Genomic DNA, 21611 nt, shown 5'->3' with positions numbered 1-21611 from the left:
TAGGGCAGTAACCCTGAGCTGAAGATCTCAAGGACAACAGGACAACCAGGCCCAGGGACAGGGCTGTAGTCTTGAGCTGAAGAGTTTAGGAACAGTGCCCAGGCCGAGTTCAAGGCCCATGACTCAAAAATAAAAAGAAAGAAAGCAGGGGCCAGGCATTTGGCCTAGTGGTAGAGTGCTTGCCTAGCATGCACAAAGACCCGGGTTCAATTCCTCGGTACCACATAACATAGAAAATGCCAGAAGTGGTGCTGTGGCTCAAGTGGTAGAGCTCTAGCCTTGAGAAAGTCCAAGGACAGTGCTCAGGCCCTGAGTTCAAGCCCCAGGACTGGCCACAAAACAAAACACCAACTTGTTCAAGGCTTTTGTCCATTCCCTCCCTAACTTGACATACCTCATGAAGACCTGTTGAAGGGGACCTGAAGTGTGGCCTAGTGGTAAAATGCTGGCCTAGCATGCACAAAGACCTATGTTGGATTCCTTGGTTCCACATACATAGAAAAAAGCCACAAGTGGTGCTGTGGCTCAGGTGGTGGAGCCCTGGCCTTGAGAAGTCCCCAGGCTTGCACTTGTTGCAGGCTCTTGTCCACCCCCACCGAACTTAACCCAGCAGTTGCAGACATACCCTCAAGTCAAGTCTGGAACCGCCAGGCCCCCCGCTTCTGCGTTCTTTCCCCCCCCCTCCCTGCACCCCAATAGCCCATGACTTAAATTCTAGAGGTGCCAGCGGTGGGGGCGGGGCGACCTCCCCAGGGCCTCTCTGACCCCAGGCTCCTCCCCCTCCTCCTCCTCCTCCTCCCTCTTGGCTCCCCGCCCTTTGCAAGGTCCCCGGGAGGCGGGGCTGTGAGCGGTGGTGGCAAGTGGCAGCCAGAAGTGCAGGAAGCCTGGGCGGTGGCCCCGGAGGAGGAGGAGGAGGAGGAGGGGCATGTAGACTTTAAGGTGGGGGGGGGCGCCCCGGGAGCGGCACGGATTTCCTCCAGCTCTACCACCGCCTCACTCCGCCCCATGGGCCTGGCCGGGGGCAACCGGCGGGCGGCGCGGAGGAGGAGGCGGCGGCGGCGACAGGTGGCGCACGGCGAGGCTGGAAGCGGGTCAGGCCATGGCCGCCTCAGAGCGGCTCTACGAGTTGTGGCTGCTTTACTACGCGCAGGTGAGTCCCGCCCCGCCCCGTGGCGCCCCCCCTGGGTCCCCCGGGACCCCGGTACCCGATCGATCGGGGGATCGATAGAGCCTTCGGTGTGTGTGTCACCCCCCCCCCAAAACCTGCCGAATGCCTCTGGCCCTTTATGCACTTTCTCCACCTGGGGATGAAGACACTCCTGGGAAAGGCTTCCAGTTGGGGAAACTGAGGCCAGGAGAGAGCCAAGCTGGGAGGAAAGCACTCAAGTAGGTGGTTCAGAGGTCCAGACAGGTGTATCTCTTCCTGCAGGTCTGACCCAGGTCACCTCCCCCTCCCCAAAGTGGGGGCAGGCAGTGTGTATGGGGTGGGGAGTCCTTGGGGTGAGTTACCACCAGTTCTTTTGAGGGGGGGGTCTTTTCCTCAAGTGCCCCCCCAAAGGTGAAGGGAGCCCTCTGACTAGTGGTTCTGATTTAGTGTTCCCTAACTGTGCCATGCGTTTCACCCCCACTTTCCTTCAGGGAGGGGTGGCAGGGTAACGCCTCCCTCCCCTGCCTGCCTCCCTGCACTTGCACCTGGCACCGGGCTGAGGTTCTGGCTCAGGTGTGCCCTAGGCACAATGGACTATTGTGTACCCCTCGAACAGCTTGACACCCCCCCCCCCCCCCCCCGCAAGTGCATGCTGCCCTCAGTGGCCCAGCTTAGCTGAAGCTGTCCTGGAGGCTTGAAGAGCAAGCCCCAAGGGCCACACGCAGCTTCTTTTTATCTCCTCGGGTTCTCAGAGGTCCCCCAGACCCCTGGGGAAGGCAGTGCCTGAAAATAAGAGTCCCTCTCCGTAGGACTCCAACAGTGGTGTTTGTATTTCTAAAGCTCTACTTCCCTCTCTGCGAAACTGACACTAGGAAAGGACCGGTCCAGAAAAGATTCCTGCTTGCTTCTCTGAACCAATCAAGTTCCCTCTCCTAGCCTCTCTGTTTGTACACCCAAGAGTTATTTCTTATGAATGAGCGAAATGATTGTGTGCGTTCCAGGATGCTGTCAGTTAGCTTCTTTGCTCAAGACTAGTGCTCTATTAGTTGAGCATCAGCTCCACGCCTGGCTTTTTTGCAGGTTGATTGTAGTTTAAAAGTCTCAAGGAGGTTCTGGAGTTTGGCCTAGTGGTAGAGTGCTTGTTTAGCATGCACAAATACCTGGGTTTGATTCCTCCGGTATCACATACATAGAAAAATCCAGAAATGGTGCTGTGGCTCAAGTGGTAGAGCTCTAGCCTTGAGAAAGCTCAAGGACAGTGCCCAGGCCCTGAGTTCAAGGCCCAGGGCTGGCAAAAAAAAAAAAAATGGTCTTAGGGAGGGGCCGGGAGTATGGCCTAATGGTAGATTACCTAGAATGCACAAAGCCTTGAATTCGAATTCTTGGTACCACACACAGAGGAAAAGTTGGAAGTGGTGCTGTGGCTCAAGTGGTAGAGCACCAGCTTGTGGACTTACTTTCTTGTCCAGGCGGGTTTCAAACTGTGATGGTCAGGTCTCAGCCTATGAGTAGCTGGGACGGCAGGCCTAAGCCACCAGCACCTGGGTCTGGATCTCTCAGTGGTCTTGGGTAATGGGTGCTTAGTTCTTTGTTTCTTCACCCTGTGACCCTGTGGTGCTACTGGTATTGTTGCTTCTTCCAGTAGCTGGTCACTCCCAACTCCCCGAGGTGTTTTGTCAGACACGGGGCTTGAACTCTGGGCGCTGTCCCTGAGCTCTTCAGCTCAAGGCTAGTGCTCTACCACTTGAACCACAGCGCCACTTCTGGTTTTGTAGTGGTTCATTGGAGATAAGAATCTCAGCGATAGGCTTTGAACACTGATCTTCAGATCTGAGCCTCCTGAGTAGCTAGGATTACGGGCGTGAGCCACCAGCGCTCTGCTTCCATGAGATACTTAGCACTGATTTCTGAGCCAGCTCATGTTATATTGTCATGTCTCTCCACCCCGTGCATATAAACACACACGCGCGCGCGCACACACACACACACACACACATTCACACTCCTCACCTCACAAGTCTAGTGCCACAGACTGGCCTTAGCCTGGGCAGCCAGGGGCAGCCTGGGACCAAGCCAACAAATCCAGGATGTGAGAGCAAACTAGGAGCTGGGTGGGGCCAAGCTGATTTAGAGAGAGGAAGCCAGACCTCTGGGTCCCTGTACTGCCTTCCTGCTTAGCTTACTGGTGCTAGGGGTACTAAGACTCCCTCCCCACCTGCTGTTCCACTTCCTGGGAGGGATGACAGGCAGGCATTGGGTCCCTGCTCAACCTCTCTTTACATGTATGCTTAGGACTAGGAGCTGTGAAGTAGCGCTGTGGCCCAAGGGGTAGGGCAGTAGCTTTGAGCTGAAGAGCTCAGGGACAGTGTCCAGGCCCAGAGTTCAAGTCCCACGACCAACCGAAAAAAGAATAGAGCTAAACTAATAGAGGACCCCCCCACACCCCATCAGTGGCTACCCAGCCAGTTACCCCTTGCCCCTCCCTTCAGCAGTGAAAGCTGACATCAGCTGGGAAACCTGTTTCACCAGTTGTGGGTCTGGGTGAGGAGAGAACAAGGTGTGTGTGTGTGTGTGTGTGTGTGTGTGTGTGTGTGTGCACTCACACACCACTTCCTGCCCTTCCCTTTTCCTTAGAGACCCTAGATGTAGGCTTGACTCAACCCTGTGGGCCCCTGCTTTACTAGGGCTTATGAGAGGGAAACAAAGGGAGGGATTCTCTAGGTATTTGTGGGGAAACCAAGTCAGGGGTCACTAAAGTCAAGAACAGGTTCTTTAGTCTTAAGAATAGGAAGCCCCTCAAGTGATGTTTACCTGCCATAACTTTGTGTGTGTGTGAGAGAGAGTACGTGTGTGTGTGTGTCCCTATGTACACACATGAATTCAGGCCCTAAGTGCATTTTTACCCAAGACTAGCTCTCTACCACATGAGTCACACTTTCAGGTTTTGGGTAGCTAATTGGAGACAAATATGTCATGCACTTTCTTGCCTGTGCTTGGCTTTTGAGCCAGGATCTTCAGATTATTTTTGTTGCTGTTGTTTGGCCAGTCATAGGGCTTGAACTCAGGGCCTGGGCACTGTCCTTAGGCTTTCTCAAGGCTAGCACTCTACCACTTGAGCCATAGCACCACTTCTGGCTTTTTCTATCGATGTGGTACTGAAGAATCGAACCCAGGGCTTTCTGGATGCTAGGCAAGCACTCTACCACTAGGCCACGCCCCCAGCCCCAGGATCCTCTGATCTTAAGCTTCCTGAGTAGCTAGGATGACAACCGTGAGCCACCAGTGCCTGGTCCTATTTCAACTTTCCTTTTTACATGTACAGCACCATTGCTTTCTTGTGTCTAATGCTTAGCAAGTGCTCCTCGGATGCTAGCTAGCTGAATGTCTGGATGAGGAGATGGGTGCCACCCTGGTGACCAATCAAGGAAGTCATCTCAGAGTAGGTGGAGTTGGAGGTGGGAGGGCAGAGGACAGTGGGAACTGCAGAAGTGAGCACATGGCCATGGGAAATGCAGGAACCTAGACAGGAATGGAGAGGGAGTGAGCCGAGGCTGAGCCAGCCCAGAAAATCTGCCGGATGGGTGGTAGCCCAACCACTGGGGCATCCCCAGAGAGGGTGTAGGGAGGGAATCAGGGGTACAAGGAGACCAGGGTGAGCCCCCGGCGAGCTGGCAGTTGGGCAGCATGTAAATATTAATGCAAAGTAGCTTGCAAATGAGCAGCCCCTTTATAGGTTGGTACTGTTGTACAGTCATTCTCTTTATGCCAGGGGAACACCAGGACCTGGCAATGGGGTTCACTCCGAATCAAAAGCAGGCTACAGGTGGAGAACCCAAGATGTACTTGTCTAGTGTATGCCACTGAGGTCTCAAGAATGTTCCAGAAGGCCAGGAACATCAAGCCCTCCAGCAAGCCCCTTATCCCTGAGTTCTGCAGCTTCAAGGAAACCTGGCTGGGCCCTCTGCTGGCCTCTAGGTTCTTAGCTAGGTTTTGGTTTTGTCCTGGGCCTCAGTTTTTCCTTCACCAAATGGACAAGTGGACAAAAATAGTAGTAGAATCACCTCTGACTGCCGGGTCCCCCTCAGACCTCAAAGTGGGGGCAAGTGGGGCTTCTTCCTCCTTGTCTCTGTTACTAAAGCAAGTGAATGGGAAAATGTATAAGGTGATAGGGAGATTGGAACACAGAGCTGAGGGTTGTGGGAGGAGCTGATAATCCTTCGGGTTGTTATGGCAACTGGGAAGCTGATGGGTAAGTGTAGGGTCCCCATGGAAACAAGGTCAGTTACCATGGGGACCCTGGGAGAAAAAAAAAATTCGTTTCCATAGCAATAGCACAAGGAGATGGTTAATCCCCAGGGGTTGATTATGGGGATCAGGAAGTCCACCCCTTATACTAGTGCTCTTCCTCCTCCAGGTAAAGGCCAGAGACTGACCACACAGGTCCCTGTCCTCCCTTAGCCCCTGGCAAAGTTCCTATCTTCCCATGAGCTGGGGTCTCTCAAGTCTGGCCTCTAGTCCTTGTGATGTAGGCATTGTCTTGCCTGTTCGCGGTGGGAGTTGGGGTACCTCAACTGTTTGAACAGATCCATCCCTTCTGTCCTATTCCTGTTTGCTTGTCCCTGCAGATGGAGCTCTCATTACCAAACAAGGCAGCTCGGACTTGAGAGGAATCCCTCAGCTCTCGAGCTATGATTGACTTCCCTTGCTGTTTGCAGCTCTTCCATGGGGTTCACTGGAAGCCCCCCCGCTACATTTCCTACCTAGGGTAGTCCATATGGGGAGGGCCCAGGAGGCCTCAGCTCTGCTACAGTGAGCAAAGGATGCCTGTTGCCTTTCTTTCTTTTTTGGCAGTGCTGGGGCTTGAACTCAGGACCTGGGTGCTGTCCCTGAGCTTTTCTGCTTAAGGCTAGGGCTCTATCACTTGAACCACAGCTCTACTTCTGGCTTTTTAGTGGTGAACTGGAGACAGGTGTCTCATATTTGTCTCTCTGGCTTGGCTTTCAACTGGGATCCTTAGATGTCAACTTCTGAGTAGCTAGGATTATAGGCATAAGCCTATAGTTAAGCCCAGCTTATTTTTCTTGTTGTTGTTCTTTTTTGGTGCTGCAGATGGAACCCAGAACGTCTTACATGCTAAGCTAGTGCTCTACCACTTGAGGCGCATTGCCAGCTCCAAAGGGATTTTTTTTTTAAATTAATTATCGTAAAGATGATACTTACATAAGTCAAGTGTAAAGAATGCATTTCTTGGGGCCAGGAGTTTGTCCTAGTGGTAGACTGTTTACTAGCATTCATGAAGACCTGGGTTCGATTCCTCAGTACCACATACACAGAAAAAGCCAGAAGTGGTGCTGTGGCTCAAGTGGTAGAGCTCCAGCCTTGAGTAAATCCGAGGACAGTGCTCAGGCCCTGAATTCAAGGCCCAGGACTGGCCACACGCGCGCACACACACACACACACACACACACACTAGTTCATTTTCCAAGGTAGTGTCCAAAGAGTCCTCTTGCTGCATTTGTTTACCCTTTCTCCCTCCACCTCCCTTTACACTCCCAAAGACATCTAAACAAATAAACAAACCAGACACAAAGAAAAGAAGGGGCTAGTGGTGGAGTGCTTGCCCCAAGACCCAGCTTTGATTCCTCGGTACCACATACATAGAAAACAAAAGACAGAAGAGATACTGTGGGTCAAGTTATAGAGCTCTAGCCTTGAGAAAGCCCAGGGACAGTGCTTAGGACCCAAGTTCAAGCCCCAGGACTGGCAAAAAAAAAAAAGAAAAAGAAAACATGGGGCTGGGAGTGTGGCCTAGTGATAGAGTGCTTACCTAGCATGCCTGAAGCCCTGAGTTTGATCCTGTAGTACCACATGCACAGAAAAAGCTGCAAGTGGTGCTGTGGCTCAAGTGGCATAATGCCAGCCTTGAGAAAGGCTCAAGGACAGTGCTCAGGTCCTGAGGTCAAAGCAAAAAGAAAAAAATGCAAAGAAAAGCAAACATGAACAGCCAAAAAAAAAAAAAAGAAGAAGAAGAAAGAAAGAGGAAAAAAAGAACCTTTTGTTTCCGTTTCTTGGAGTTCGTTTTGATAAATATTATTTTGTATGACCCATGGCACATGGGCATTGTACCTTTCTGTTCCTCTCCTAAAAGTATCCTCTAGCCCAGGGTCGGTGGCTCATGCCTATAATGCCTATTGAGGAGGCTGAGATCTGAGGATCGAGGTTCAAAGCCAGCCTGGGCACTGAAGTCTGTGAGACTCTTATCTCCATTTAACCACTAGAAAACTGGAACTGGTGCCGTGGCGTTCCTTTCCTTATTACAACAAAAGGAACTCAAAAGGAGATCAGGTTTATTTGGCTCCTGGTTTCAGGCCATGGTTAATTGGGCTCCATTGCTTTTAGGCCCATGGAAAGGCTGAAACATCATGGCAAAAAGGTATGCAGTTCACCCCATAACAGCCAGGAAGTAGAAGGGAAAGGGAAGGGGACGACCAGAAAAAAAAGGAAGGAGATACCAAGGCATTGGTGTGTTCCTGTAATCCTAGCTACTCAAGGTGGTTGAGGTCTGTGCTTCAAGAAAGTCAGGGCAGATAATCTTCCAGACTCATATCTTCAGTTTAACCAACAAAAATGCTAGACTGGATGTGGCTCAAATGGTAGAATGCCAGCCATGAGCAAAAGTGGTAGAGTGCTAGCCCTAGTACTGGCACACAAAAATATTAAAAAAAAAAAGGGGGGGGGGAGAAGGAGAGGGAGAGGAGCCCTCAGATCCAAAGCTTTACATCTGGGCTTTTTTTGCTGTTGGTCATGGAACTTGAACTCAGGGTCTGGCTCACATTCCACCACTTGAGCTACACTCCACTTCTGGGTTTTGTTTTGTTTTTCCCACTAGTCCTGGGGGTTGAACTCAGTGCCTGGATGCTGTCTTTGAGTTTTCTCAAGGCTAGCTACTCTACCACTTGAGGCACAGCACCACTTCTGGCCTTTTCTGTGTATGTGGTACCAAGGAATCAAACCTAGGGCTGCATGTATGCTAGGCAAGCACTCTACCAGTTGGCCTCACTTCTGGTTAATTAGAGATAAGAGTCTCGACCTTTCTTCCCTGGGTTAACTTTGAACCTCCATCCTTAGATCTCAGCCTCCCGAGTAGCTCAGATTACAGACATGAGCCACCAACGCCTGTCTTCTAAGACATTGTTACATTGGGGACATGAGCTTTTGGATGACATTCAAAATTGAAGGAAGCTATAACAGCTGGCTTCTGGTGTTTCAGGATCTGGGCATTTTGTTCTACTTACTGGCTTTAAAAGAGAGAGGTTGCCAGCAGCAGAAGAGGGTAGAGAGCTCAACACAGGTAAAACTGATTAACAATAACAACAGATAAGTCACAGCCTAGGAGTTTGGCCTAGTGGTAGAGTGCTTGCCTGGTATGCATGAAGACCCGGGTTCAATTCCTTAGTACCACATACATAGAAAAAGCTGGAAGTGGTGCTGTGACTCAAGTGGTAGAGCTAGTCTTGAGAAATCTTAATGACAGTGCCCAGGCCCTGAGTTCAAGCTCTAGGACTGGAGGGGAAAAAAAAGTGCTATTTTTACCTGAGGCAAGGAAAGGTTTGTGAAGTTTTCCCCTAAAGATAGGGAGGGACGCTTCATTTTGGGTCTTTGACTCTTGGGGCTTGAACTCTGGGCCTGGGCGCTGTCCCTGAGCTCTTCAGCTCAAGGCTAGCTCTCAACCACTTTGAGCCACAGTGCCACTTCTGGTTTTCTGATGGTTCATGGGAGATAAGTCTCATGGACTTTGGTACCTGGCTGGCCTTGAACCATAATCCTCAGATCTCAGCTTCCTGAGTAGCTTGGATGACAGGCGTGAGCCACTGGTGCCTGTCTCTACATGTGTTTTCTATGATGTCCTTTCTCAGTTTTTAGAGCACACTAATTTTTTCATGGGGCCAACAAGCAAGGTCAGATGGAGAAAGCTGCTTTTGCTCTTTTTTTTTTTTTTCCCTCCTTGTGTGCTAATACTTTATCTTATAAAGGAGTGCTAGGATTAAAACAAGCTAGTGCCAGATCTCTAAATATACTGTTTCTAAATTCATGGCTGGCATTCGCTTTATTTTTAATCACTCTGGTCTATCTTCAGTTTGGGTCTGCACCTAGATGACTAGAATTTCTTTCTGGGTTGCCTAAGCTTTGGGTTCCTGCTAAAATCTATAGTGCTTACCCCCAAGTTTGGCGGCCACTATGCACAGGTTTCTTTCTTTCTTTCTTTCTTTTCTTTGTTTGGCCAGTTCTGGGGCTTGAACTCAGGGCCTGGGCACAATCCTGAGCTTTCCTCAAGACTGGTGCTCTACCACTTGAGCCACAGCACCACTTTCAGCACACAGCACCACATACTGAGGAATAGAACCCAGGGCTTCATGCATGCTAGGCAAACACTCCACCACTAAGCCACACTGTCAGCCCTATGTATAGGTTTCTTGAAGGTTCACTGGGGTTCATAGCAGTCTGGCCCTGTAGTATGGGGATCCCTGGTAGCATAATTAAGTCATCCACGCCAGGTGTGACAGTGCCTCATCCTTAGCCACTCAGGAGGCTGAGATCTGAGGATCCATGGTTCAAAACCAACCCCAAGTAGGAAAGTCTATGAGACTCTATCTCCAATGAACCACCAGAAAACTGGCTCTGGGTGCTGGGCCTTCCCCCTCCCCCCTCCCCAACATCCCTGCGGTCTACCCGGAGGAAGCAGCCACCCTCCCCCACCGTGACTCTGCGCTTCCTGCCCCAACGCAGGGTGGGAGGATACAGTTTCCCTTTCACACCAAAGTTTCCTTAGTGACAACTCATATTTGGGCCCATCTGCTGCCCCCTCTTTGCTCATGGAACCATCTCTGGGGCCCGAGGTCCAGGTAAACCAGCACCACTTGGGTGGAGGTTCCCGAGACAAGGTGGGGTGGATCTGCTGGGATGCTGACCTGGGGAGGAACATGGAATGCCTGCCCAACCTCGCGCACGCTTGTCCTGGGATCCACGTTAGAGGTGGAAAGGATGGGAAGCATCTTAAAGATGGTGGCTGCCGAATGGGGAGAAGATGACAGACCCAGAACTCAAGTTCACGACTTTGGGAAGTGGGTGTTTGGGATCCTTCTTCACCTCAGCAGCCATGTGGATCGTAGTCACACCCCACTTAAGTCCCTCCCCTGTCTGTGTCAGTCCCTCAAAGTTAGGGAGCTGGATACAGAGACTGGGGATGGGGCTCAGAGAAGCAGATGGAGATGTTGTTGGAAAAGTGATAGATATGACCACAGCTCTCCCTCGCTGACCTTTCCAACTTCCTGTCCTTTCTCCTCCTGGCCCATCTTTCCCTCTCTTTCTCCACCCTTCATGGCTCTGTGTTTAACCTGCCCTTCTCCTTCTATGTCCCTGCAGAAGGACCTGGGCTACCTGCAGCAGTGGCTGAAAGCTTTTGTGGGGGCCTTTGAAAAGAGCATCTCACTGTCCTCCCTGGAACCACGAAGGTAAGGCCAAATCTGCAGAGAGGGGCAGGGCCATTGGGGGGGCTCACACCTGTCATCCTAGCTACTCAGGAGGCTGATCTGAGGATCAAGGTTCAAAGCCAGCCTGAGCAAGAAAGCCCTCGAGACTCTGATCTCCAATGAATCACCGGAAAACGAAGTGGTGCTGTGGTTCAAAGCGGTAGAGCACTAGCCTTGAGCTGAATTGTTCAGAGATAGCACACAGGCCCAGAGTTCAAGCCCCACGATTGACAAAGAGACAGAGACAGAGAACAGGGCCTGGGCCAGGGAGGTGAAAGGTGTGGGAGCTGTCCTCTGTACCCCAGCGATTCTTCCTCCCTTGCAGGCCCGAAGAGGTGGGTACAGAGGTCCCATTACTCCCTCTGGATGCCCTGCATGTGTTAGCTGAACAGCTGGAACAAGAGGATCTGGAGCAAGTCCTGTTGGTGCTCAAGCTCTTCATCATTCTCTGCAGGTACTCCCTTACTGTGTCCACTCCCCCGTGGGGCCTGGGATGAGTGGATGGCACCAGTGCATTCATCTGACCTCTCTTCATGCCTCCCAGGAACCTGGAGAATGTAGAGGCAGGCTGGGGGCAGGTACTGGTGCCCCGTGTGCTGGCATTGCTTACCAGACTGGTGGCTGAGGTGAGGTGGCTTTCTGGGGACAGATGGAGATTGGTAGTTGCCGGGTGACTATTAGCAAAACTAACCCTTCCTCTTTCCTCTCCCCACAACTGCAGCTCAAAGGACCTCCCGTCCCACAAGAGGCCCGTGGGACCCTGCTGGAGAATGTGGCCCAGCATGCCCTACTTCTCTGCGAGGGTCTCTTTGACCCCTACCAGACCTGGAGGCGACAGCATAGTGGGTGAGACCTAGCTTTCAGCCAAGGGACCCCTGAGGGAACTGAAGTGAGGATCAAATCCTATGGCTGAAGAGGTGGTGGTGGCGGGGACTGGGCCTGTGTATTGAGCATCAGGAATGATCTGGAAGAGCCAAGAGCCAGGCTGATGGAGTACCTGGCCTTAACCCTCTTCCCACCCTCACCCCTTAGGGAAGTCATCAGCGCCAAGGAGAAGAACAAATACAAGTTCCCTCCTGCAGTTTTGCCTCCTGAATTCAGCACTTTCTTCCAAGGTCAGTTGCTGTTGCCTCTTTCTCCATGCTCCTGCCCCACTAGGCCACGCCCACCAACCTAGGCCCCACCCTCCCGTTCCCTGAGCTATCCCCTGCTCTAGCCCCGCCCCCAAACCTAGGCCCCGCCATGGGGTTCCCTGAGCCATACCACTGGACAAGAACTAATCCGGTGGTGGCTGCAGGTCTCTGAGAGCCTTAGTTATTTTGGAATAGGAACATTCAAAAACGAAGCAGAGGGGCTAAGTGTGGCCTAGTGGTAGTGTGCTTGCCTAGCATGCATGAAGCCTGGGGTTCAATTCCTGGGCACCACATACGCAGAAGAAAAAAAAAAGCTGGAAGTAGTGCTGTGGCTCAAGTGGTAGAGTGCTAGCCTTGAGGGAAAACAAAAAAACAAAAAAAACAAACCAAGGCCAGTTCCCAGCCCCTGAGTTCAAGCCCAGGACTGGCAAAACAAAACAAACAACAAAAAAACCCAACCAAATAGGGGACTGAGGAGCAAAAAAGAGAAAGCAGAAGTTTGGGCAAAGTAATTTCTTTCCTAGGCTGCAATGAGGGCCTCTTTCAGGTGTATGGGGGGGGAGTGGGTGGAGCAGGGAGTCAGTAATGGCCTGCCCTCTGATTTCCCAATTTCCTTGTCCTCAAAGTCTCTACCCAGTCTCCACCCCGCCTCCTTAAGGCACTGAACTATATATACCAGCTATTAGCCATCTTTACCTGCTGGCTCTGTTCTAGCACAGCAGTGCCCAGAACACCTCCAGTCACTTGTCCTTGGTGTTTTCTTCTCCTGGAATCCCTCTCTCTCCTCTCATTAGAGGGACACTGCTGGTCAGGATATGAGATGAGCTCAGGGCAAGAAGAGGCCTTAGGCCGGGTGCAGTGGCTCACGCCTGTCATCCTAGCTACTCAGGGGGCTGAGATCTGAGGATCAAAGTTTAAAGCCAGCCCTGGGGACAAAAGAACCTAAGATTCTTATCTCCAATTAACCTCTAGAAAATGGGAAGTGGGCTTGGCTCAAGGCAGGGTGGTAGCCTTGAGATAAAATGCTCAGGAACAGCACCCAAGCTGAGTTCAAGCCCCACGACCCACAAAAATAAAATAAATGGTCTCAGCAGAGCTAGGCTGGGCTCTGGGTAAGCAGAGGCTTTGGGTATATTGTGTCTCAAGTCTCAAGTCTCTGGGATGCCCTTATAGCTGAAAACTTGAATGGGGTCAGCCATCCCAGATGGGAATTACCCTCTTGCCTCCATCCTCCATTTCCCAGACAATTTTTTTTTTTTTGGTCAGTTCTGGGGCTTGAACTCAGGGCCTGAGCACTGTCCCTATGTATGTGGTACCAAGGAATCGAACCTGGGTCTTCATGTATGCTAGGCAAGAACTCTACCACTAGGCCAAACCCCCAGCCCCTAGACAATTATTTTCATTTTTATTTACTTATTTTTCAGTCCTGGGACTTGAACTCAGGGCCTGGGCACTGTCCTTGTGCTTTCTCAAGGCCAGCCTACCACTTGAGCCACAGCACCATTTCTGTGTATGTGGTTTCAAGGAATGAAACCCAGGGTGATGTACGTACTTGACAAGCCCTCTACTGGTAGGCCATATCCTGGCCCAATTTTTATTTATGTTGCTCCTGTCATGGAGCTTGAACTCAGGGTCTGAGCACTGGTCCCGAGCTTTTTACCTGAAGGCTAGTGCTCTACCACTTCAGCCAAAAGCTCCACTACCAGATTTTTGGTGATTAATTGCAAATAAGAGTCTCACAGACTTGGGGCCAGGAATTTGGCCTAGAGGCACAAAGACCCAGGTTCGATTCCTCAGTACCACATACATAGAAAAAAAAGCCAGAAATGGTGCTGTGGCTCAAGTGGTAGATCTCTAGCCTTGAGAAAACCCAAGGACAGAGTGCTCAGGCCCAGAGTTCAAGCCCCAGGACTGGCAAAACAACAAAAAAAAAGTTTTACAAACTTTCTTGCCTAAGCTGGCTTCAAACCACGATCCTTACATTTCAGCCTCCTGCATAGGTAGGATTATAAGCCTGGTGTCAGGCACTTTTCTTTTTTCCTTCCTCCTTTTTTCCCTTCCCTCCTTCCTCCCCCTTCCCCTCTCTCTCTCTCTCTTTGCAATACGAGGGATTGAATTAGGGTCTTGTTCTTTATAGGCAAGTGTTCTAGCACTTGCACCATACTTCCCAGCCCTTTCATTTTTATTTTATTTTTTTCTAGTCTCACTAACTTTGCCTTGGCTAGCTGAAAACTTAATCCTGCCTCTGTCTCTCAAGTTGTGGGGACTGTAGGCATGAACTACCATGCCCAGCTTGAGCACTCTTCAAAACTTAAGTCGAACTCCTCCCCACAGCCTCTCTCTCTTTCTCTCTGCCACCATCCTCACTCCTGTCTCCATACCTAGCAGGAGCCTAGCTTACCCATCTTGGGGCACCTAACTCACACCCACGCCACTCCCCACATGTGACCCAGGGCTGGCTCTTCTGCTGTCTAGGTTTCAGTTCATTTTGGGGTGAAACGAGCCAGGTGGGCCTCCCACATGTGAGGCTGTGGAAACCCCTACAAATCCCCAGTGGGGTGCAGGAGAGGCCATCAGCATAGAAAAAAAAACTTAGGGTTCTCAGAGCATGGCAGGGGCACAGGGTGGCATCTGGCCGTTAAACTCTGGGTCGCCTTCGGAAAGCAAAGCTCCCACTTGCGGCTCAAGGATGTGGGGAGATGTGTAGGTTCCCAGGCCTGAGCCATGGGCCACACAAATTAGGCTATGTCCCAGCTCCTTTTTTTGGCCAGTCATGGGGTTTGAACTGTAGGCCAGGGCACTGTCCCTGAATGCTTCGGCTCCAGGCTAGCACTCTAGCATGTGTGTGGTGAGCCACAGCACCACTTGCAGGTTTCGAATGGTTCACTGGGGATAAGAGTCTCACAAACTGTTGTGCCAGGGTTGACTTTGAACTGTGATCCTCAGATCTCAGCCTCCTGAGTAGCTAGGATGACAGGCGGGAGCCAATGGTACCAGTCTCTCTTTTTCTGTTGTTGCTATTCCGGGGCTTGAACTGAGGGCCAGGGCACCGTCTCTTAGCTTTTTCTCCCCAAGTGGCACAGCTCTCCTTCCGGCTTTTTGTTTGTTTGTTTGTTTTGGCCGTTTAATGGACCTAAGAGTCTCACACACTAGCCCAGGCTAGTTTTGAACTACACTCCACAGATCTCAGCCTACTCTATAGCCAGGGTGACAGCCGCACCCGGCAGCTTGAGTCTTTTACTCGGCCCAGTCCCCAGTCCTTCGCCTCCTCATCTCTGTACCGTTAATGACCCTGTCCTGTTTTGCCACTACCCAGACAGCCTGCAGGCTGCCGACCGCCTGCCTGCCATGTTGCTGTTATGGCTTATCCATCTCTTTGGCGCTGTCCTGGCTGGAGGAAAGGTAAGTGGAGAGGTGAGCTAGGCCCATAGCTGTCTCAGGGCCTCACAGTCAGGGGATCCCCTTTGCCAGTGACCCCCTCTTTGCTCTTCTTACCTGCAGGAGAATGGGCAGTTGGCTGTGAGTGCTGGCACTGTGCAAGGCCTGCTGGGAGTGGTGTGGGGCTGGCCAGGCCGGGACTCTGGGCTAGTGCTCTCGGCACTGGAAGCACTGGTAGGCTCAGTTCACGTCCTCCATGCCAGCCGCACACCTCCCCGTGGGCCCGAGCTCCGGGCCCTGCTGGAAGGCTACTTCCACGTCCTCAACTCCGCCTGGCCACTTAGTCCAGGCTCAGGCCCCGAAGGAGCCCTCGTCATTCTGCGGGTCGGCATGTTGGGTGGGTATGGGCTTTCCCAGGCTCTTGGGGGAGGGAGCAATGACGTGGTGAGGCTCGCTGGGCGTGTCCTCCTAGCCACTCAGGAGGGTGTGATCTGAGGATCCTGGTTCAAAGCCAGTCCAGACCAAACAGTCCATGAGACTCTTATCTCAAACAAACCACTGTGGCTCCTCTGGTAGAGTGCCAGCTTCGAGTACATAGTTGCTCAGGGGCAGTGCTTGAACCATGAGTTCAAGCCGCAAGGCTGGTGCAGAGGCAGCAGTCAGGTTCTGAGTTCAAAAATGAATAAATAGGGGGATGGAGTTTTGGCCTCATGGTAGAGTGCTTGCCTAACATGTATGAAGTCCCGGGTTCGATTCCTCAGCACCACATACATAGAAAAAAACCAGAAGTGATGCTGTGGTTCAAGTGGTAGAGCTCTAACCTTGAGAAAGCCCAAGGACAGTGCTCAGGCCCTGAGTTCAAGCCCCAGGACTGGTCAAGAAAGAAAAAAAAAAAAAAAAGGAATGGCGAGGCTGGCCTAACTCCAGCCAGGAGACAGTTTAAGGCTGCCTGGAAGGGCTCGGGTACAGCCTGACTCTGAGCCTTAAACAGATGCTATTCCCCGGATGCTGGCGTGTGAGGACCGGCCAGTACTGCAGGCTACCTTCCTCAGCAACAATTGCTTCGAACACCTCGTCCGCCTTCTCCAGAACAGCAAGGTGGGTGAGGCAGGGGAGCCGAGTGGAGGCTGAGAAATCACGGGCCAGCCGTGAGTGGGGGGATGGGCGAGGCTTGGTCCCCTGGGTCTCTTTAACAGGGCTTGCCCTTGGTGCCCCCAACTCCAGAGGGGTTCAGCTGCTGTTGGATATGGTGCCTGCCCTCATCCATACCCGCCTCGGTTCACTGGCACAGAATCTGGGTACCTCCTCAGCCCTACTCAGTGCCTATGGGGGGCACTTTGCCTGTAATTCGGGGCACCACTGCCCTCTGAGGCAGAACCCTGGCAGCTGCCCCTAAGTCTTGCTCTAATCCTCCTATCTTCTCTACCCTGTGTTTCCTTCCCGCCCCCAACCCCCACCCCACAGCTGTACTTGCAGGCCCGGGCGCCCCCTGAAGGGGACAGTGACCTGGCTACCCGGTTACTGACTGAGCCCGATGTACAGAAGGTACCATTCTGGGGCTCCTGAGTCTGGCGCTCCCTCCTCCCAGTGTCTCAGAATCTTTCCTTTGCTATGGCAGGAGGTGAGGGGAAGATGAGGAGATTGAATGAAAGGCCTTCTCTGGCCTGGTGGCAAGTAGGGGAGAATCTCCCGAGCTGCCTCACTTCCCCCACCCCCTTCTTGAGCCCCCCCCTTCCTCGACATGGGGGGCAGGACACGCTCTGCTACCTGTGTGGTCTTAAAATTAAGCATGGGGTATGGCTGTGTCAAGCTGGAAAGAACCTTCGAATCTCTCACCCACCCACCTCTGTTCCTCCAAAGGGGAAACAAGCCTGGATACTCACGCAGGGAGGAAAGACGCTGCTTTTCCTGTGGATTCCTTTTTTTACCAGTCCTGGGGCTTGAACTCAGGGCTCATGCCCTGTCCCTGAGCCTTTTTGTGCTCCAGATTAGCCTTCTACCATTGGAGCCACTGTGCCACCTCTGTCTTTTTCTGAGTAGCTTATTGGAGATGAGAATCTCATGGAATTTCCTGCCTCGGCTGGCTTCAAACCTCCTCCTCAGATCTCAGCCTCCTGAGTAGTGAGGATGACAGATGTGAGCCACTAGTACCAAGCTTATTTATTTGTATTGATATATTGTGGCAGTACTGGGGCTTGAACTCATGTCCTCTTGCTCTCCCTATGCTTTTTTATTTTTTCCTCAAGGCTGGTACTCTACCATTTGAGCCATATCTCCACTTCCAGTTTTCCACTGGTGCAGTGGAGATTAAAAAAAAAAAAATCTCTTAGATTTATCTGCTTGGACGAATCTCAGCTTCCTGAGTAGCTAGGATTATAAGCATGACCTTCCAGTGCCTCGTAGAACATCATTATTTTTATGATATTTATTTTTTTATCTTTGCCGATCCTGGGTTTGAACAGTCCTGGGTTTGAGCTCAGGGCCTGAGCCCTGTCCTTGGACTTTCTCAAGGCTCTAGCTCTACCACTTGAGCCTCAGCACCACTTCTGGCTTTTTTTTTTTTTTTCTATGTATGGCACTGAGTGAACCCAGATCTTTGTGTATGCTAGGCAAGCACTCGACCACTAGGCCAAACTCCCAGCCCCTATTTTTTTTTTTTTTTTTTTGCCAGTCCTGGGCTTGAGCTCAGATCCTGAGCACTGTCCTTGGACTTTCTCAAGGCTAGAGCTCTACCACTTGAGCCTCAGCACCACTTCCGGCTTTTTTCTATGTATGTGGCAACGAGGAATCGAACCCGGGTCTTCGTTCATGCTATGCAAGCACTCTACCACTAGGCCAAACTCCTGGTCCCTGAGCTGCTTTTTTGTTCAAGGCTCACATGCTACCAGTTGAGCTACAGTGCCACTTTGGGCTTTTTTTTTTTTTTTTTTTTGGTGGGTCATGGGGCTTGACCTCTGAACCTGGGCGCTGTCCCTGAGCCCTTCAGTTCAAGGCTACCACCCTACCCTTAAGGGAGCCAAGCCCCACTTCCTGATTTCTAGAGGTTAATTAGAGATACGAGTGTCAGGTCCTTTTGTGCCTGGGCTGGCTTTGAACCTTGATCCTCAGATCTCAGCCTCCTGAGTAGCTAGGATGACAGGCGTGAGCCACCGTGCCCAGTTCCCATCTTTATTTTTATAGATTAAGGAAACTGGTACTTGAAGAGGGAAAGAAATTACCTGAAGTCACAGTTGGGGAATTGGATAGAGCCAGAACCAAATCATATCCCCCTTCTCCACACACAAACCTAAGGCCATAATATGGCTTCATATTGGGGGGAAGTCCCCCAAGCTTCTAATCTCTCTCAGTGAACAATCTGCCTTTAACTGTGACTAAGTCCCAGGGTCTCCAGGAACTACAGTCGCAAGGATCGGGTTGGATGTCAAGGTCTCGAAGGTTCTTCTGAGTCTAACTTCTTATGATTGAGTCTCTGACCCTCTGTCAATCATCTTGAGTGATGGGGCACTTGCTGGCCTGCTTTCACGTGTGTAGTTTGGGTAGGGATCAATGCGTGTTGAAGGGTGGGGGGAAATATGTTCATCAGACGGGGTACAGTGAGAAGATCTAACATTGATCTGTCTCAGGGAGGGCATCCATTCATAGATACATATAGTAGTGCCTAGCCTTACGTCCCTTTTACTGCAGAGTACTGCCAGCTGGCACACGCTGGCATCTGCCTCTCCTGACTGCCCCTCCCCACCTTAAGGTACTAGACCAAGAAACAGATGCTATTGCTGTCCACGTGGTCAGGGCGCTGACCTGCGTTATGAGCGGCTCCCCTTCAGCCAAGGTAAGGATGTCTTTTGGCGACAGTAAGAATCTGAGTTAGTGAACCGCAGCCCCAGGATTGGCCTGTAAGAACGCCACTGGCACCCAAGTCAGGAGTGGCTTTACTCCTGTCTTCCGAGCTACTCAGGAGGCTGAGATCTGAAGATCATAGTTGAAACCAGGCGCCAGTGACTCACACCTGTAACCCTAGCTACTCAGGTCCTGGGTTCAAGCCCCAGGACAAACATGGGTTCCCTCATCTCCTCCTCTGCCCTTCATGCCCACCAGCACAGTAACCCAGCAGCAGAGTCAGCCAGATCTTGGTGGCTTATGTAATGTCATCCTTGCAACTCTGGAGACTGAGATCTGAGGATCTCAACTCAAAACCAACCCAGGCAGGGAGATCTGTGAGACCCTCATCTCCAGTGAACCAGCAAATAAATAAATAAACAACTAGAAGTGGAGATGGTGCTGTGGCTCAAGTGGTAGAGCAGTAGCCATGAGCTGATGGGTTCAGGGACGGCACCCAGGCCCAGAGTTCAAGCCCCATAACTGACCAAAAAAAAAAAAACCAAACCAGCAAGTGAAGTAATGGCTCAAGTGGTAGAACACCAGCCTGAATAATAAACTCTTAAGTTCAAGCTTCAGGACAGGCACCAAAAAAAAAAAAAAAAAAGCAAAGCCAGACAAGGGTGGCCTAAAAGGGTGGCTGGTTCTCCTGGCTTCCTTCCTGTGGAGTGAACTTTCCTGGGGCCTGCACATGCACACTCTCTTCTTTCCCATGATTCCGTAGGAGGTGTTCAAGGAACGCATCGGCTACCAGCACCTGCAGGAGGTCCTTCAGAGCCACGGGCCCCCTACCCAGCGCCTTTTGCATGAGCTGCTGAATATGGTGAGATTGGGCTTAGAGCGCAGCTCCCGAAGCCCCGCCTCCCCACCAAGGGAAGGAGGAAGTCAGGCCCCAAACCTGTGTCCACAGAGGCCGGGAGGCTGTGTCCTGGAGGTCAGCCGATCCTAGAAACTGACCATCCTAGAATGGGCATAGATCCTAGAAACTGACCATCCTAGAATGGGCGTGCTGGGCTATGGTGAGGACCAGTAGAAGCTCTGACCTTGAGCGGGCTGAGGGTAGCACACACACCTCACTGTGGCCTAGAGGCAGAGCACCAGCCTAGCACACACAAAGTCCCGGGTTCGATTCCTCTGTACCACCTATGTGGAAAAAGCCAGAAGTGGTGCTGCGGCTCAAGCAGCAGAGCGCTGGCTTTGAGAAGGCTCAAGGACGGTGCTCAGGCCCTGAGTTCATGCCCCAGGACTGGCAAAAAAAAAAAAAAAGCCTGTCCCCTTCTCTCCACTCACAGGCAGCGGAGGGTGACCACAGCGCACGCCCGCCTCCACCTGTCCGCAACGAGCAGCCTGTGCTGCTGCTGCTGCAGTGGCTGCCGGCATTGCCCACGGCCGAGCTTCGGCTCTTCCTGGCTCGGCGCCTCCGGTGGCTCTGTGACAGCTGTCCTGCCAGCCGGGCCACCTGTGTGCAGGCAGGCCTGGTAGGTCACCTGCTGGAGACACTTAACACGAGCATGGCCCTGGGAGCCCGCTGTCAGGAGCAGCTGCTGGCACTGCTACAAGCTCTGGGCCATGTGTCCCTGAGACCCTCAGAGCTGCGTCGCCTGCTGTGTCCCCCACCGGGGCTGGACTCAGCATCCGAGGCTCAGGAGGCTCAACACGCCGGCTCCGTCATCCGAGCACTCTCGGGCATGGCCCGATCTCGGGGTCCCACACGTGCCCTGCGCTACTTTGATCTTACTCCCAGCATGGCAGGCATTATGGTTCCCCCAGTGCAGCGCTGGCCAGGGCCTGCCTTTACCTTCCACGCCTGGCTCTGTCTGCACCCCACCAATACAGCCTCTGCCTCCACTCCCACCCAGCCATTGCAGCGGAAGCAGCTCTACAGGTGGGTGACCCCCCTCTCCTGGGGATCCATTGCCGGAGCGGGAGGGAGGAAGCGGGTTTAACCCTCTTGCTTGTCCTCAGCTTTTTTACCAGCAGCGGCTCAGGGTTTGAGGCCTTTTTCACGGCAGCTGGGTCCCTGGTGGTGGCTGTGTGCACTCGGAAAGACTATATGACCGTGAGCTTACCCGAAGTGTCCTTTGCTGACTCTGCCTGGGTGAGTTCCTATGACTGTCTGTCTGTCTATCTGTCTGTCTTCCTCTCTCTTTTTCTCTCATATTTCACGAGGCTTGAACACAGGGCCTGGGCATTGTCCCTGAGCTCTTTTTGCTCAGGACCAGTGCTCTACCATATTGAATCACAGCTCTATTTCCGGTTTTTTGGTGGTGCTTCGTAGATCATTCTCACAGATATTCCAACCCAAGTGGGCTTTGAACCACAATCTTCGGAACTCAGGCTCCTGAGTAGTTTGGATTTTAGGATTATAGGTATGAAAAAGGTACCTGGCTCTTCTTCTTCTTCTCTTTTTTTTGGAGGGAGGGGTGGGGGTGCTGGTACTGGGGCCTGAACTCACGGTCTGGGTACTCTTAGATTTACTTGTTCAAGATTTGGGTGCTTTCCTACTGGAGCCACAGTTCCATTGATAGTTTTGTGCTAGTTAACTGG

General features: G+C 52.0%; 1 protein-coding gene across 1 annotated transcript in view; it reads left to right on the top strand.

The window, feature by feature from the left end:
• Positions 1 to 947: 947 nt before the first annotated feature.
• The window catches only part of Nbeal2 (neurobeachin like 2), a 42672-nt gene continuing 22008 nt past the window's right edge, over positions 948 to 21611 (top strand). Inside the window, exons 1-14 of the mRNA XM_090323504.1 lie at positions 948 to 1150; positions 10571 to 10659; positions 11003 to 11131; positions 11222 to 11303; positions 11399 to 11523; positions 11710 to 11792; positions 15127 to 15212; positions 15312 to 15585; positions 16180 to 16286; positions 16653 to 16733; positions 18934 to 19017; positions 19789 to 19887; positions 20357 to 20949; positions 21030 to 21162. Coding sequence (XP_090179630.1) covers positions 1100 to 1150; positions 10571 to 10659; positions 11003 to 11131; positions 11222 to 11303; positions 11399 to 11523; positions 11710 to 11792; positions 15127 to 15212; positions 15312 to 15585; positions 16180 to 16286; positions 16653 to 16733; positions 18934 to 19017; positions 19789 to 19887; positions 20357 to 20949; positions 21030 to 21162 — 2016 coding nt within the window. The 5' untranslated portion in view covers positions 948 to 1099. The remainder of the gene's footprint in view (positions 1151 to 10570; positions 10660 to 11002; positions 11132 to 11221; positions 11304 to 11398; positions 11524 to 11709; positions 11793 to 15126; positions 15213 to 15311; positions 15586 to 16179; positions 16287 to 16652; positions 16734 to 18933; positions 19018 to 19788; positions 19888 to 20356; positions 20950 to 21029; positions 21163 to 21611) is intronic.

The sequence above is a fragment of the Megascapheus bottae genome, chromosome 32, assembly GCF_031878675.1.
Source record: "Megascapheus bottae isolate mThoBot1 chromosome 32, mThoBot2.hap1, whole genome shotgun sequence".
NCBI lineage: Eukaryota > Metazoa > Chordata > Mammalia > Rodentia > Geomyidae > Megascapheus > Megascapheus bottae.
Note: the sequence above shows the minus strand (reverse complement) of the source record. Positions and strands in the feature narration are given on the sequence as shown.